We start from the raw sequence: 15,137 nt of genomic DNA on the forward strand, positions 1-15,137 counted from the left end.
ATCCGGGAAGGGGGGGACTTAAATGCAGATGCCTGCCTCTATAGAGCTGTTCCCTTTTGAGTCCCAGAAACATGGGGTGGTAGGCACGGCGGTCAAAGCTGGGAGCCTTCGCTCCTGGGGCTCAGCTACCTTCTCTAGCACCGGGGGCGGATCTCACTGCAGGTGGAGATTCCCGCGCCCACTCTAGCTCGCTAGGCCTTGACCTCAGCTGATGTGCATCTTCTCAGCCTAAACGTTTTGACGTCGCCTAGGGGCAGCTCTCCTGAGAGGCAACTGCTCCGCGGGTTTCACCGCCCCGCCTCGTCCCAACTACAACTTCCAGCGGCCCCAGCGGCACCTGCCTGTTTCCTTCGCGCCAAACCTCGGCCCTGGGCCTGCTGGGAAGTGTAGTTCTGAGGGTTCCCCAACGCGGGACCTTCTGGGAAACCCGGGCGTCAGCGGTCAGAGATCGTCGAGCTGTCGGCGTCTCTAAACTTTTGAGACTTGGCCGAGGCTGGAGGTTTTTCAGAATGGGAACTGGGAAGGACTCCAGAGTTCAGGCCTCGTCTGCGGACTCCTCGAGGTCCCCGGTGCCCCGCATTAACAACAAGCTCTGGTCGCGTCCCTCCAGCCCTGCTCCTTCCCTCCAGTCATGCTTCGTCCCTCCAAGTCTCATCCTCCAAGTGAAGGGGGGGGGGGGGGTCACCTGCCAGAAAAGTCTGGGGCGCCAGGGGCTGCCCCAGGACTCCAGGCTCCATCCCAGGGTCCAGGCCCCGCCCCTCAGTAGCTTATCCCTAGCCGGGGCTCCCCCCGTGGGAACGGGGACCAGCTGGCCGGAAGCGCCAAACTGCGTCCCTGTCGAGCCCCGGGGATCAATCAGGCCGAGGAGTTAATTATGTAATGAGGGGGCAGGGGGTCGGGGCTAATGAAGCCTGGGGGGGAGGGGAGGGTACCCAGGTATCCGGCCCGCTCTCGGACCCCTTCCAGGCCCCAGGGGTCTCCACCCCAGCCTAACTCCAGGGCCCCAAAGAGGGGAGGGGCTGTGATCCTGGGTCTGGAAGGGGCTGAGCTGTGAGCTATAAAGGGGGCATCTCTCAGCACTGGGGCACTCTAGGCAGCGTGACCTGAGGCCAGACAGGACTACTCCATGTACCATCCACGAGAGTTGTACCCCTCCCTGGGGACCGGCTACCGCCTAGGGGCCCCCCAGCCCGGAGCAGATTCCAGCTTCCCGCCTGCCCTGGCAGAGGGCTACCGCTACCCCGGTGAGCAGTGGGAGCAGCTCCTGGGTAGGAACTGGGGTGGAGGCTGTGGCCCTCGGCTGGCTCATTCTCCTCCCATCTCCAGATCTGGACGCTCCCAAACTGGATTGCTTCCTCTCCGGGATTGAGGCTGCTCCCCGAACTCTGGCCGCTCCCCCACCTCTACCCCCGCTGCCCCCAACCCTGGGCACTGAGGCGCCCCCTCCAGCCCCAGAGAGCCTTCATCCACTCCCCGGAGTCAGCCTGAGCCTGGACAACCGGGAGTTGTGGAAAGAGTTCAACTCCGTGGGAACAGAGATGATCATCACCAAAGCTGGGAGGTGAGGGGTCTGGGCCAGGGTCTGAAGACCCAGTGTGTTCCTGGTGGGGGTCTCTTGGGAAAGGCAGAGTCCCCGGTGATGGGGCTACGTGTGGGGATTCCTAGGGAGGCTAGAGCTCTGCCTGAGTTCAGAGTGTGACTGTGGCCTGGGTCAGGGGTTCTTCTGTGGCTGGACCAGGGGTCATTCTGTGGCAAGTGTCAAGGGTCAGTCTGTGGAGTCTGTGGCTGGTTTGGGGACTAACCTATGGCAAGGGTCCTAGGTCAGTCTGGGCTGGGGGCAGAAGGTCGGGCTGGGTTATGAGTTAGTATGTGGCCTAGATCAGGGGTCAGTCTGTGCCTAGAGTCAGCATTCAGACTATGACTGGGGTCAAGGGCCAGCCACTGACCAGCATCAGGGAAGTCTGGCCAGGATCAGGGGTCACCTTGGAGGCAGGGATATGGTCAGTGTGCAGTCTTTATCTAGGCCAGGAGCTCAGGCACTAGCGTGGTGAGTCCCCTTTTTATTTTCTCTGAAGCAAGTTTGTCCAGCAGCTGTAGATTCTGGTGCTGGAGATCAAGTGAGGAGACCAGGGTGGGGAGCAGAAGGCTCCTGGCAAGATTTCCAGAAGAAAAGTGTGTCACTCCTGCTTCTGCAAATGGAGTTTGAGGGGCCAGGGGTCAGGAGTCCGGACTCTGCTCCTAACCTGCTGTGTGACTCTGGTCAGATCACCTGACCCCGTTGGTCCTGTTTCTCGTCTGTAAAATGGGATGAGACAAGCTTATAGCTCTAAGATCCTGCCCTCTAAGTTCTGATTCCGCATCCCTCGATTTTCTGTGACAACTGCGTGAGCCAGTGGCTATGCCTTCTTGCGAGTGCTGTGCCCACCGCCGGCCACTGAGTAGCTCCAGGCCTCTCCCGTCCCTTCCCCTGTGCAGGCGCATGTTCCCTGCTTGCCGAGTATCAGTCACTGGCCTGGACCCCGAGGCCCGCTACCTGTTTCTTCTGGATGTGGTTCCAGTGGACGGGGCTCGCTACCGCTGGCAGGGCCGGCGCTGGGAGCCCAGCGGCAAGGCAGAGCCCCGCCTGCCTGACCGCGTTTACATTCATCCTGACTCTCCTGCCACCGGTGCCCACTGGATGCGGCAGCCTGTGTCTTTCCATCGTGTCAAGCTCACCAACAGCACACTGGACCCCCATGGCCACGTGAGGCCCAGGCTGGGACCCCCGGATAAGGGTTGGGGGTGGGACCAGGGTAGGGGGTCACGCCTGTTTCTTCCCTCCCAGCTGATCTTGCACTCCATGCATAAGTATCAGCCCCGCATACACCTGGTGCGGGCCGCCCAGCTTTGCAGCCAACACTGGGGGGGCGTTGCCTCCTTCCGCTTCTCCGAGACCATGTTCATCTCCGTGACAGCCTACCAGAACCCACGGGTGAGTGACCCTGCTTGAGGGGGTGGCCGTGCCCTGCCCAGGCTGTGGGAGTTTTGACTCTGGATGTGCACCCCCAGATCACACAACTGAAGATCGCAGCCAACCCCTTTGCCAAGGGCTTCCGGGAGAATGGCAGAAACTGTAAGAGGTGGGCATCATTCATTCATTCATTCACTCGTTCATTCATCAAATGTTTATTAATCGTCCACTGTGTGCCAGGCACTGTGCTGGATGCCAGGAACACAATGTAAGTAAAAGCATGTATTCACTCACTGATTTGACAAATACTTATTTAGCACCAGCTTATGTGCCAGGCACAGTTCTAGGCAGTGAGGATACAACAGTGAACAAACCAAAGCCCCTGCCCTCATGGAACTGGTGATACTCTAGTGGGCGGAGTAGACAAGAGAAATAAATATATAATATGTTAGGGGTAAGTTCTAAGGAGAAAAGAAAGCAAGCGAGGATCAGAAGGAATGGAGAGAGGTATTTATTAGATAAGAGGCCTGGAAATGCCTCACTAAGCGGACATTTGAGAAAAGACTCGGAGGAAGTATGGGAGGGAGCCAGGTGGATACCTGGGAACATGCCAGGGCCCTGAGGTGGGAGCATGCCTGCGGTATGGCGGGTGTGGAGTGAGAGAGGTGATGGGTAGCCAGGTTATGGTGGGCTGTAAAGGTTTCATTCGTTAGCACACTGGCTTCTAACTAACCCCTTCAGAGCTGGCCCTTGCCCTCAAGACACTTTGAGTCAGGCAGAAGAGATAGATATTCATTCAAGGATCACCCTAACTAATGTAACAGTATCACTCTCGACAAAGGTTATCAGGGAGGGCGTGTGGTGCTGTGGGAAGTCAGGAGGCCTCCTCTGAGGAAGTTATGCTTGAACTGAGACAAGAAGGAGGAGTAAAGCAGGTGAAGAGGGGACAGACGGGGATTCCAGAGTGTGGCTGAAAGGCAGCTGGTGGAGATGGGCAGAGTGAACAAGGTGGCATGAGCTGGGACCAGACCACGCCCTGGCCTTGTTGCTTGGGAAGGAGTCTCCACGGATTCTAAATGCAATAGGAAACCATTAGAAAGTTGTTAAGTGGAGAATAAATCCCAGCTCTGCTATTTCCTAGTCATTTAATTCTCTGGCCTTCCATTTCTTCTTCTGTAAAATGGGTATAAAGTGGCACCTACCTGATAGGGTCCCTGGGTGAAATGCCTGGCACCTGGTAAGTGCTCTTATTACCATCATCACCATCACCATTATCATCATCGTCATCATCATCATCATCAATCATCATCATCATCATCATCATCATCATCACTGTTCCCCAGGGAGCGAGACGCCCGTGTGAAGAGGAAACTGCGGGGCCCAGAGCCAGTAGCCACAGCGACCTATGGGAGTGGAGGTGAGTGTAGGCCCAGTGGTGATGGGGCCAGGCCTGAGATGCTGATCCTCCTTAGCCCACACTGTCCCTTCTGTCTCCCCAGATGCACCGGGTGGTCCCTGTGATTCCACCCTGGGCGGGGACGCTCGTGAGTCAGATCCAGAGCAGGCCCCAGCGCCCGGGGAAGCTGCCCCGGCCCCAGCTCCTCCCTGTGGTGGCCCCAGTGCTGAGGCCTACCTTCTGCACCCTGCAGCTTTCCACGGGGCCCCTGGTCACCTTCCGACCAGGTGAGTGGGGCAAGGGCACAGGGCTGGGCTCTTCCAGGCTGGGGATCCCTCTCCCCTGTTCTGATTCCTCTCTGCACTTCAGGAACCCCAGCTTCCCTGAGGCTCCAGACTCTGGGCGCCCAGCCCCCTACTCAGCTGCCTTCCTGGAGCTCCAACCCGGGCCACCAGGCTCAGGATACCCAGCAGCGGCACCCCCAGCGTCCTTTGCCTCGCACTTCCTCCAAGGGGGCCCCTTCCCTCTGCCCTACCCTGGGCCTGGGGCTTACCTGGATGTGGGCTCCAAACCAATGTACTGAGCCTTTGCTAAGCCCCTCTGCCTCCCTCCCCATCTTCCATCACAAACCTCCAGTTCCCCTCCCCCAGGCCTGTTGCCCCCTCACTTCCACTGGCCCCATCCCCCACGCCAAATGGCTGCCTCGGGCCTCCCCCACCCCACTTCACACTTTGATTTCACTCCTACCCCCCTCTGGCTTCAAAGCTCTGGCTAAGCCGCTGGGAGTCCAGCTGGGGCCAGCTTCCCCTTCCCGGCTCTCACCTCAGTGTGAATGGAGGGAGGCTTTGCCTGGCCAAATGGGACCTGGGACCAGCACTCCCACCTCCCAGCCTCACCCTTGGGCCCGGCAAGTTCTACCCCCTCGCCCCAGTGCAAGCCACGCCGGTCTCTTCTCAGGACTAGAGTATCTTTTGTTAATAAAACTCGGAAGACATCAGTGTTCTGGAAACATTGAGCTAATGGTGTTCGGCCCGGAGCGGGGCTGTGTGAGCACAGGTTCTGTGAGGAGACCCAGGCCCCAGTCTAGACTTGTCATTTCCAGCTGCTTGACCTTGTGCGTGTAAATCAACACTCTGGGCCTGTTTCCTCTTCAGGAAAACGGGGGAATCAGTGTCTTGACACTCAATGTTCTGAGAATTAAATAGGGCTGCCTGAGAAGCCGCCCCTCTACCTAGCACTCAGGAAGCCCTCGGGAGCGGTCACTGTCACTGGATGGGGACCAGGAGGCTCTGGGCAAGTTGACGCCTGAGCCGCACCTTGCTGGCAGGACTGGGGTTCCAGGGCAGTCAATGTCCTGACGTCTACCAGGCTGCGCTGGCACCACTGCTCATCCCCAATCAATTCCGACACAAACCCAAAGACCATTTTTCTTCTTTTATTAGATTTTTTTCTTTTTTTTTTTTCTTCTCAAAATTTTTATCTAAAAACAAACAAAAAAAAAAGAAAAAAAAAGAAAAACAAAATTATTGGAAACTTCACGGTTCAAGTGGGGAGACACGGGAGGAGGAACATGGAGCCAAGGCTCCAAGCCTCTCCAGAAAAGTCCTCACCCGCGAAGTGCCCTCTTTTGGGGGGACAGCATAGCCGGGGACAGCCCCCCAGCCTTCGTCTGAAGAGGGCAGAGTCACAGTGGTCCAGGGGCCAGAGGGGCTGGAGGGGGCAGGGGCCAGAGGGGTCACAGGAAGTAGTCAGCCACGGGCTTTTTGGAGGGGATGCCCCGTGTCTCTTGGGGAGCGGCCTCAAAGATGATGAAATCTTTCTGGAGATGCTCGTCCAGCTCCAAGATGGCTGCCACATTCCCACAGCTGGAAGTCGGAGGGCAGCAGTGTTAAAGGAGCGGGTCGGGTCAGCCTAGATCCCCACCTCAACCTCCCAGCCCAGGCAGCTCACCGGTAGCAGTAGTTGGGTGCCGACCACACAGTGAGTACAGTCTCGTTGAAGTGCCACTTGTAACCTTCCATCACTAGTTGGTGGGCGCGGCAGATCATGTCAATGTCGTTGGCTGCATTGAACTGGGCCACCACGTCACTGCCAAATAGGTAGCCAGCCCCACGGGGGCTCACGCCCCAGCCTGTTGTGTCTGAGGCAGATGAGGGTAGGGATGCCGAGAGGGTGTCTTCAGGGCATCAGTGGCTATCCGCGGCCCTTTGCAGGAGAGTGCCCTGTCCCTCCCCCAGTTAGGCCTGTGCAGCAGGAGCACAGGGCCCGAATGCGTTGAGGGAGCCTGGGGGCAGGACAGCAAATGCTGAAGCAGATAAGCTCCAAAGAAGAAAGAATTTCCTGATAGTTGAGCCACCTCACCATCAGGGTGACCATGTAATTTACTGTCCAAACAGGTACACACAAGAGCGAAAGGAGGTGCTGACAGTAACCACACCAGGACAGCACCTGTGACCCCGGGCTGCCCAGCCGGCGGGGAGGTAGTAACAGGGCAGCGAGGGAGTGGAGGCTGCTGTTACAGCACAAGAGCCCTAGACGGGGATGAGGAGGCTTGGCTTTCATCCCGGCTCTGCTCCATACTAGCTGAGGAGGCCCACAAAGTGAGGGGTCCTCAGGGGGCTACCATTCTGGGAGTCTGACCTCTGCAGAAGCCCCTTCACATTCAGGGAGCCGATGATTTTGTCCTCAACAAGCCCCTGAGCAATGACATACATCCCCACCAATCCCCCAGCTCAAAGCACCCAGCTCCCCATGCTCTCCTCCTCCTCAAGGGTGCCAGCCAGTTGGCCGTCAAGCACGGACGCCAGTGAGGACCAGCCCCGCTCTGCTCTGCCCCAAACTCACCGGCTTGGGCTGTCCCTTCGAGGCACCTGCTTTAACCACAGGACCCCGAGTCACCCACTAAACTAAGAGTAGAGCTCCTGCCCTCACCTTCAGGGTCGGACCAGAGCAGGTCACACATGGGCCCGTCATGAGGCACCTCTTGCTTTCGGTCAATTGTCCGGATCTGGTCCAGTGTCTGGATGGAGGGGGAAAGGCCCCCGTGCACACAGAAGATCTACAGGGGAGAGCGAGACAGGTGGGAAGGGAGGCTGAGGCCCGGTGCCTCTTCCATCTCTCCCATCCCCGGGAGCTGTGTGGCGGGCCTACCTTGCCATCGATGATGGCCGACAGGCTGAGGTAGTCAAAGATCTCAGTGCAGTAGCGCCACACGGTCACCGAGCCGTACTTGCGCAGACACTCGTCATAAAAGCCGTAGACCTGGGTGATCTGACGGCTTTCGTGGTTGCCCCGGATCAGGGTGATGCGGTCAGGATAGCGAACCTGGAGGTAGGCACCATGCCAGGCCTGGGGTCGAGGCTCTGTCTCGTGCTCCTAGATGCCCTCACATCTGCCAGCCCCGCTCCATCCTCATCACTACTGCCGTGGCCCAGATTCATGTCACCTCTGCCTGAACTGTGTTACATCCACCTCACACACTCCCGGTCCCTCCTCCAGAGGATGCAAAGCTGAATCCTCTCCCACCTCCTGCCCCCCTCACATCAACTACAAACCTAACGGCCCCTCCTTCATCCACCAGGTACAGACCAAGCCCTTAGCGAGACACTCAGAGCACTCTGTCATCTGGTCCCTTACAGCCTCTCTCCCGCAATGGATAATGCACCCAGCTGAACTCAACTCCTTGCCACTTTCTGAACTGGATGAGCCTCTATTTCCTCCCCTACAATGCCGTCCCTCTGACCTCATCCTCCAGGGGCCCAATCAGATGTCCCCAAGTCAAGGAAAGCTTCTCTGACCACCCAAGCAGAATGTGTCCGTCACCAGCAGCACAGCTCAAGAGTTGGGGGTGGATGGGCAGGAGATGAGGGCGGAAAGGATGCAGACAGGTCAGGCCTGAGGTGGCCCAGGTCTGGGGTCCAGAAGTCGGGGGGTCCCACCTTAAGTGCCAGCAGCAGGAGGAACGTTTCGACGCTGTAGAAACCACGATCCACAAAGTCCCCCATGAAGAGGTAGTTAGTCTCAGGGACGTCGCCTCCCACCTGGGGAGGGAGGAAGAAGGTTCTGCTTGGTCCTAAACTGTCCCCGACCCACTGTGGTGGCCCATTTCCAGTCAAGTTGAGGCCCTTCTTTCACAATGGGCCCACCTGACTAGGGGCCTCTGGCCTCCACTCCACTCACCTAACTCGAAAGTTTCCACTCTCAGTTAAAGGGGTCTTCCAGTCATCCCCCAGGTCACCTTTCCCATTGTTTCCCCACACTCACTCTGAACAGCTCCTTGAGGTCATAGAATTGTCCATGGATGTCACCGCATACCTGGAAGTGAGAAAGCAGGTCGGAACTCAACAGTCCGAAAGCCTCTGCTACCAGTGGCTGTCCTTCAAAACACCCACTGCTTGAGAAGATCCTTATCTCTCTCGGCTAAGCCTCTGCTTCTCAGGGCCAAGAATCTACTCTCCTACTCCAATCCCCCCATCCCGCACTGAGTGCCAACTATTCTGGGGGCAAGAGCTAGAGCCAATTCTTTCCAGCTAGACCTGCAGCTCCCAGAGGACCTGGCCCCCTCCTCTCCCTACTCCCCACCAGGCACCCAGAATAAAGTCACTAATAACACACAGGAACACATGGAGTCATCACTCACCAAACTGAGTTCTTCTGCCCTGGTCAAGAGCATCCCTCCAACGACTCCAAAGACCCTGCCCATAACAGCCAATTCTTCTAGCAAAGCTCCCCTGAAGATGGGGCTCTCAGGGATGAGGGGTAGACCTCAGAGCCCACAAGATTAACGGGAATGACCACGTGCCTAAAAGACCAAGCCAGGCTGTGGAGGGACAGCGGGTACTCACTGTGACTGGCGAGTCCACCCTCTGCACGTTGCTCTCCTCCACCAAGATCTCTCTGAAGACAGGAGAAGACCAGGGTCACCAAAGGTGAGCCAGCCCAACCCTATTCCTGACCTTTTCTGCGGGGTAGGGGAGGATATGAGGCTGTCCTTGAACCTCTAGGGGGCAGGTCGGAGGTGTGCAATTTCCCCAGGATAGCCTGACCACAGCCCCACTGCTCGAGACCCTTCTGTGTGTGGCTCCCTGCTGCCAACAGGCCAAAGCCCAAGCTCTCGTTCAGCCTTTGCAAGGAGTCTGGGACTTTCCCGACCTTGACCCTCCATGCTGCTCCCTTTCACACAGCCAGCACTTACTCCCAGAAAAGAGATGTCCTCCTCCTCCTCTCCACAGGGCCCTCTGCTCAGAGACCGTGCCCTTGGCTGAGCTCTTACAGCCCTTCTCTCCCCACCACAGGGGCCTCCTCCCGGACTGTCCCAAGTAATAGGGCTGGTGCCCTGGGCAGGCCGGCCGTCGGAGGCACCTTCAAAGTGATACGCTGTTGATGCTTTTCTATTATTTATTTAGAGGAAGTGAGGACTTTGTCCTCCCTTTCTCCTTGCAGTGCAGTCAACTTCTACCTGAGTGAGCTTGACATGACATTGCTTTGTCCATTACAGACACCTAATAGTAAGTAGTGCCGTGTTTCTAGATTTTGTCCTTGATGATCACAGCAGCCGTGAACACTTCAGTTCATACCACGTGCCAGGACGGTAGTAAGAGCTCTGCACAGATGATGCAGGTAATCAAACCACCACCCTCGAAGGCAGGCACTGTGATGATTCCTATGGCTCAGATGAAGAAAGCGGCCAGTCACACAGGCAGAAACTGAACCAAGGCAGCCTGCTCCAGAGTGTGGCCCTTACCAAGCTAGTCTGATGTGGGAGGCACTTGCTCAGCCCTCTCTCTGCCAGTCCCCTCCCACAAGACCAGGAGTTCCCTGGGCTTAGGGTGCTCTCTATGACTAAGGTGGCTCCAGGGAGGTGTGCCTCGGTTTCCAGGAGTGGCAGGAGGCGCTGGCGGTGGCCCAAGTGGCCAAACAGCAGCAAGGCTCTCCCACCTGTACTGCGTCTTGTGCCAAACATCCGCCACGTGACTGCTTATAATGACCTTTCCAACTGACTCGGGAGGTTCCTTCCATCCTCATCTGACAAAGGAACTGAGGCTTTAGAGAAAAAAGGGTCAGAATCGAGGTCACAAAGCTGGAGAGTGGCTGAATTGGAACCTCGGGGACCCAATTTCCTGAGACTTTATACCAGCCCCTTCCACAGACTCTGGGTTGCAACCTACCTCAGTGCCAGCAAGGCCTCAGCACAGCGTGGGAACCAGGCCCCAGCTCTGTCACCTGCAGCACACCACCAGCCCTCTCACGGCTCACACCTGCTCACCTTCACTTCCACAACGAACACTGCCGACCAAAGCGCCAGACCCTGACCCTGGATATGAAGAATCTCATGCAGGCTCCGTAAGGATTTCAAAGACTTGGAGATGTAGAGTGACTTGACCAGGGTCACACTGTTTATAGGTGACAAGGCCATACTTCCTACCGAAGACCACCCCCGATTCAAAACCCTCGGCCGTTCTAATGTGCTGATGTTTTTCACAAGAGCAAATTCAGCTCCCAGGCCTCTGTAGTTCCAAGGTTTTGAGCCTCCATACCCTCTGAGCAAGCAAAAGCTCCTGACACGACCAGCCTCAGCCTGGGCCCCTGGTGGGTCCTCAGGAGGCCATGGCCAGGTGCTAGAGTTGGTCCTCCTCCAGATTGGGCCTGGGATTACAATGGCCACCTCAGGCCTGAGCCTAATACCTCCAAGCTCCATCTTAGGAGCTGGGCAGGACCCTTCCACCCCTCAGTAGCCCCCTGCTGCCTCTCACAGAGTCTAAATGTCTGTCTGCCTGGCTGTCAGTGAGCGTGGAGTATGGCCAAAGACCTGGATCCAAAACCAGGCTCCCCGCCGATCAGCTGTGAGACCAGGGGCAAGACATTATCTTCTCTGAGGCTCAGTGTCCTCTCTGTGAAAAACTCACCCCATGCCCTGCCTATTCCACAGGGCTGCAAAGAGCAATGAAGACTGAATACATGACGAGCCACAGATGAGCATTTAAAAGCAGGCCCTGCCTGTTCACCAAATCCATGCAGGACCTGTCCGGCTGTTACAGGTTTGTGTGGGGCAAAGCCAAGCAAAGAGCCTGACGGCCACTTTCTCTCTGGGTGGCCTTGGTCAAATCACTAGGCTTCAAGGAGTCACAGCTTCCTGTTCTGTAAAATGGGCCTAATAATTCCAACCTCACTGGATGGCTGTGGGAAGGAGACGGATACAAGTTCTTTGGCAGTACAAGGCCAGGCTGGCAGTGGGCCTGTCGTTCCATCAATGTGGGGTGGTTCTGCTGGCACTTTCCCCACAATTCTCCAGCATGGTGGAAGCCATGGAAAGTTCCTCAGGAGGCAGGTAACTGGTCTCCTCACCGCTGCCCACACATCTCAGGGCTCCACTCCTATTCTCACCCTGCTAGGAATGCCCTTCCTCACTGGGCCTGCCCCCATCAGCCATCCAAATTATTTTCACCTTTCAAGGCCACCTTCTCTCATAATCCTTCTCTAATAACTTCTGTCCATATCAGCATTGCCCTCTTCCTACAAAATAATTTCAGTAACACCCAACGTTTGTCTAGCACTTACATTTTACCAAAGCCTATGCTAAGCACATCCCAAGCACCAACCATCTTATTAAGTACTATTATCCCCACATGAAGAAACAGAGTCTCAGAGACCTCAACATCACCAACACAGCGAGGAAGTTGGCAGAGCTGATTCCAACCTAGTGCCATCATATTCCAAAACCTGGTTCTTCATCACTACGTCACCCTACTTGCCACAGAACTGAGTTGGGCCTCCCTCCACACCTTGCTTAGTTCTACTCTGGCTTATTGGCTACTATTTCCTAGGCTCCCACAATGAATATGAGAGTGATCCAACTCCACTGTCTTGCATTATGGCCCGAAAAGGGACAGGACATGGAGAACTGGCTTCATGATCCATCCCTTAATTGCTGAATATGAGAGTCCTCACCTGTAAGATGGGATCAATTCCATCCACCTTTTAGGGTTGTTATTGGAATTAAAAGAACACTGTAAACCACAGAGTCTTTAGTTTTTCTGCCTTGAACTCCTGTTCTTGCTGACACTCCCTTTTATCATCTTATTCTTCGAGGTCTATCCCAAAGTTCCTCCAAGAAACGTTCTCTGTTCCCCCCCAGACAGACAGGGCTGTTTCCCTGAGCTTCCTAAGTACTTTCTGTAACTAACTCCACTGAAAACACATCATCTAATACTTCAAGTGACTTCATCCAGGTCTGTCTTCCCCCAACAGGCTGGCTGCTCCTCGAGGGAAGAGGCGCTATTCCGCTCCTCTCCAGGAAAGCTTCCAGGAGGAGCCAGGCCCAAAGTTCTCAGCTGGATTTGCCCGAGGCCGGAACCCCAGGCCTCTCTTCCCCGGAGCCACAGGACTCACCTAGCCTTAGCGCACAGGGCCTTAACTTCGCTCTCCTTGATGAGCTCGCAGCGCCGCAGCTGCTCGATCTGCCGGTCCAGGTCGCTGATCTCCGCCATGGCCCACCCCCCGGCGCGGGTCAGAGCCGGGGCCGCCGCCCCCTCCGCACCGCACAGGGGTCTCCTGGGAAAGGCGAAGACAAGCCCGCGGATCAGAGTGTCCCTAGGGGGCGCCGGGTCGGGGTCGGGGGCAACTCGATTCTGGAGCTGGCCCGGCCTCCCCACTCCCGCCTCTCCTCACATCGGCTCCCGGGCCCCCAGCGTCCCACAGGCCGGGCAGCACCCCCGCTAACTCCCGTCGAGCCCAAAGGGCCCGCGCGGGGGACGGTGGCCTAGAGGGGTCTCAGACTATTACCGCCGCGGCAACTCCGGCTCCGGCTCCCGGGGTTCCCTGTCTTCCCCCTTCCCTCCGCTTTGGGCCGCCGCCACCACCTCTTCCACTTCCGGCCCCGCCGCGGAAGCAGAGGAAGACTAGTTCCGCCGCGTGCCGGACGTGGCGTCATACACACACTCCCCCTCCCACGCCGCGCCCTTACCCCACCCCCTCAAGCCTGGGAATGGAAATGAGCCCAAGGAACCGGATGTCGGCAACAAGCGGACGGAAGTGATTGTGGGCTAAGCCGATTGGCGCTGCGAGGGATGTTGGGGAGCCTCAGTCCTGTCCCCCCATCTCAGTGAGGGAAACTGGAGCTGAGCCGGGACTCCACCCTGTAACTTTAAGTTACACGTTTTTGTTTACCTGTTTTAGCAGGCCTCCCCCATTACAATCCCTGAGGGATGGAACTTTGCCCTGTTAACACTTGCAGCCCCAGTGCTTACTTTGAACAAGGCCTGGAACAGTTGGCATACAGAAGTATTCGTTCAATGGTGAAGGAATTCCAGTCCGGATCTCTTTCCAGGGCCCCAGAGAAGTCTCTGCTGTGGAGGACCTCCGAAATTAGAAGTGGAGGAGTCCACCTTCCCCACACCAAGTCTATACCTCAGTTAACATGACCTCCCCGATTCCAGAATGGTCCCTTTGAAACCCCTCAGCTGCTTATTGTCTGCAGTTTTACTTTTTTTTTAGAGGAGGAAACTGGCTTAAAAAGGTTAAGTAACTTGTTCATGGTTGCATAGCTAAGAACTTTGGGTTTGAATCGAAGTTGAAGTTTTTGTTTGTTTGGCTGTGTTGGGTCTTCGTTGCTGCCTGCAGGCTTTCTCTAGTTGCAGTGAGCAGGGGCTACTCTTCATTGCAGTGCGCGGACTTATTGCGCTGGCTTCTCTTGTGGAGCACAGCACGCCGGCTTCAGTAGTTGTGGCTCGTGGGCTCTAGGGTGCATGCAGGCTCAGCAGTTGTGGTGCACGGGCTTAGTTGCTCCGTGGCATGTGGGATCATCCCGGTCCAGGGCTCGAACCCGTGTCCCCTGCATTGGCAGGTGGATTCTTAACCACTGCACCACCAGGGAAGTCCCCAAAGTTGAAATCTGAACCCAGGAAAGCTGTGTTCTCAGTTCTAGTTTCTTCTTCTGTCACTTACTCTTTCTGGCGCTTTGTCATTAGAAACTTTATAAAACATCCCAAACTGACATTTGATGTCCTCTGCTTCCCTAGTCTCTTGCTGCACGCAGAGGAAGTGATTGGTCTTTAAACAAACTTCCTGGTGTCAGAGCCCTTTTGGAATGTCCTTTTTGCTATCTTCTATGGACCCTCAATTTCTAGTTGCTTTACTTCAGACTGTTTCACAGAGAGCTGAGTGAGGCTAGGCACAGAAGTGAGGCCACAGTTTTAAGGGGCACTAGACACCAGTTCTGTTTTGGATGTAGGCAACAGATGCAAATGTGCAGAGAAAGGTAAAGGACTAAGTTCTGAAATTCCTACAAGGTACTAAGTTTCTATGCAGTGACTATAGGGATTCAGTAGGTCCAGAGATCAGAAAGGTGAAGTTTTTTTTTCCCCTCTAGAGGAGAGCTCAGACAGGAAATGGTCCACATCATGAAATTTGGGAAGTGGCAGGACTATGTCGTTGGTTATGACTAAGATCTTTAATACCCAAAAAGATCTGATATAGTTACTATTACACCCCAGCCTGGGTGAACGGAGAAGGGTTCAAAGCACGGTATAGGGAAGTGCAGGGCCCTCATTCTGGCTTCATGGAATGCAGAAGCCACAGAGGTTCAGTTCTTAACCTGGAACCTGAGCTCCACAGTTCTGTGTGTGTGTGTGTCTGTGTTGTTGAAGTGGATGTCAGAGAGGATTCCAGGTTCTTCAAGGGGTTCCACAGCCCAGAGTCTAAGAAGTCAGCTCTAATCCCATCTCCTTTTAAGATGGGAAAACAAACAAGCTTAACAGTGCAGATTAAGAAGACATGCATTAATAATCTTGTTTC

General features: G+C 55.8%; 2 protein-coding genes across 3 annotated transcripts; one reads left to right on the forward strand and one right to left on the reverse strand.

Moving 5' to 3' along the window:
- The first annotated feature begins 136 nt into the window (after positions 1 to 136).
- TBX6 (T-box transcription factor 6) lies at positions 137 to 5,355 on the forward strand. The gene is made up of 8 exons (XM_004268645.4): positions 137 to 1,244; positions 1,327 to 1,561; positions 2,476 to 2,743; positions 2,825 to 2,971; positions 3,049 to 3,119; positions 4,294 to 4,367; positions 4,450 to 4,633; positions 4,716 to 5,355. Exons 1-8 carry the CDS (start codon positions 1,127 to 1,129, stop codon positions 4,927 to 4,929), a joined length of 1,311 nt encoding a protein of 436 aa, XP_004268693.1. The 5' UTR covers positions 137 to 1,126; the 3' UTR covers positions 4,930 to 5,355.
- A 411-nt stretch (positions 5,356 to 5,766) lies between these two features.
- PPP4C (protein phosphatase 4 catalytic subunit) lies at positions 5,767 to 13,284 on the reverse strand. 2 transcript variants are annotated; one of them, XM_004268646.4, is made up of 9 exons: positions 13,128 to 13,284; positions 12,735 to 12,896; positions 9,191 to 9,242; positions 8,610 to 8,660; positions 8,285 to 8,386; positions 7,497 to 7,670; positions 7,278 to 7,404; positions 6,297 to 6,486; positions 5,767 to 6,211 (listed from the first exon to the last, which is right to left on the reverse strand). In XM_004268646.4, the coding sequence occupies exons 2-9, from the start codon at positions 12,830 to 12,832 to the stop codon at positions 6,082 to 6,084; spliced, it is 924 nt and encodes a 307-aa protein (XP_004268694.1). In that variant the 5' UTR covers positions 12,833 to 12,896; positions 13,128 to 13,284; the 3' UTR covers positions 5,767 to 6,081. The 2 variants fall into 2 exon arrangements, with proteins under 2 accessions (XP_004268694.1, XP_033282024.1); XM_033426133.2 differs by lacking the exon at positions 13,128 to 13,284 and having other exon boundaries at positions 8,986 to 9,242; positions 12,735 to 12,832.
- Positions 13,285 to 15,137: the final 1,853 nt, after the last annotated feature.

Source organism: Orcinus orca, chromosome 16 (assembly GCF_937001465.1).
Source record: "Orcinus orca chromosome 16, mOrcOrc1.1, whole genome shotgun sequence".
Classification (NCBI taxonomy): domain Eukaryota; kingdom Metazoa; phylum Chordata; class Mammalia; order Artiodactyla; family Delphinidae; genus Orcinus; species Orcinus orca.

What these genes read in the sequence shown, in the direction of transcription:
- PPP4C (XM_004268646.4), bottom strand. Translation starts at nt 12,832, where the DNA reads ATGGCGGAGATCAGCGACCTGGACCGGCAGATCGAGCAGCTGCGGCGC. An exon ending in GCCCTGTGCGCTAAGGCTAG is followed by an intron (nt 9,243 to 12,734) that starts GTGAGTCCTGTG and finishes TCCTGTCTTCAG; the next exon opens with AGAGATCTTGGTGGAGGAGA. An exon ending in GCTCTGGTCCGACCCTGAAG is followed by an intron (nt 6,487 to 7,277) that starts GTGAGGGCAGGA and finishes CATCTGCCTCAG; the next exon opens with ACACAACAGGCTGGGGCGTG.
- TBX6 (XM_004268645.4), top strand. Translation starts at nt 1,127, where the DNA reads ATGTACCATCCACGAGAGTTGTACCCCTCCCTGGGGACCGGCTACCGC. An exon ending in CACTGGACCCCCATGGCCAC is followed by an intron (nt 2,744 to 2,824) that starts GTGAGGCCCAGG and finishes CTTCCCTCCCAG; the next exon opens with CTGATCTTGCACTCCATGCA. An exon ending in AATGGCAGAAACTGTAAGAG is followed by an intron (nt 3,120 to 4,293) that starts GTGGGCATCATT and finishes ACTGTTCCCCAG; the next exon opens with GGAGCGAGACGCCCGTGTGA.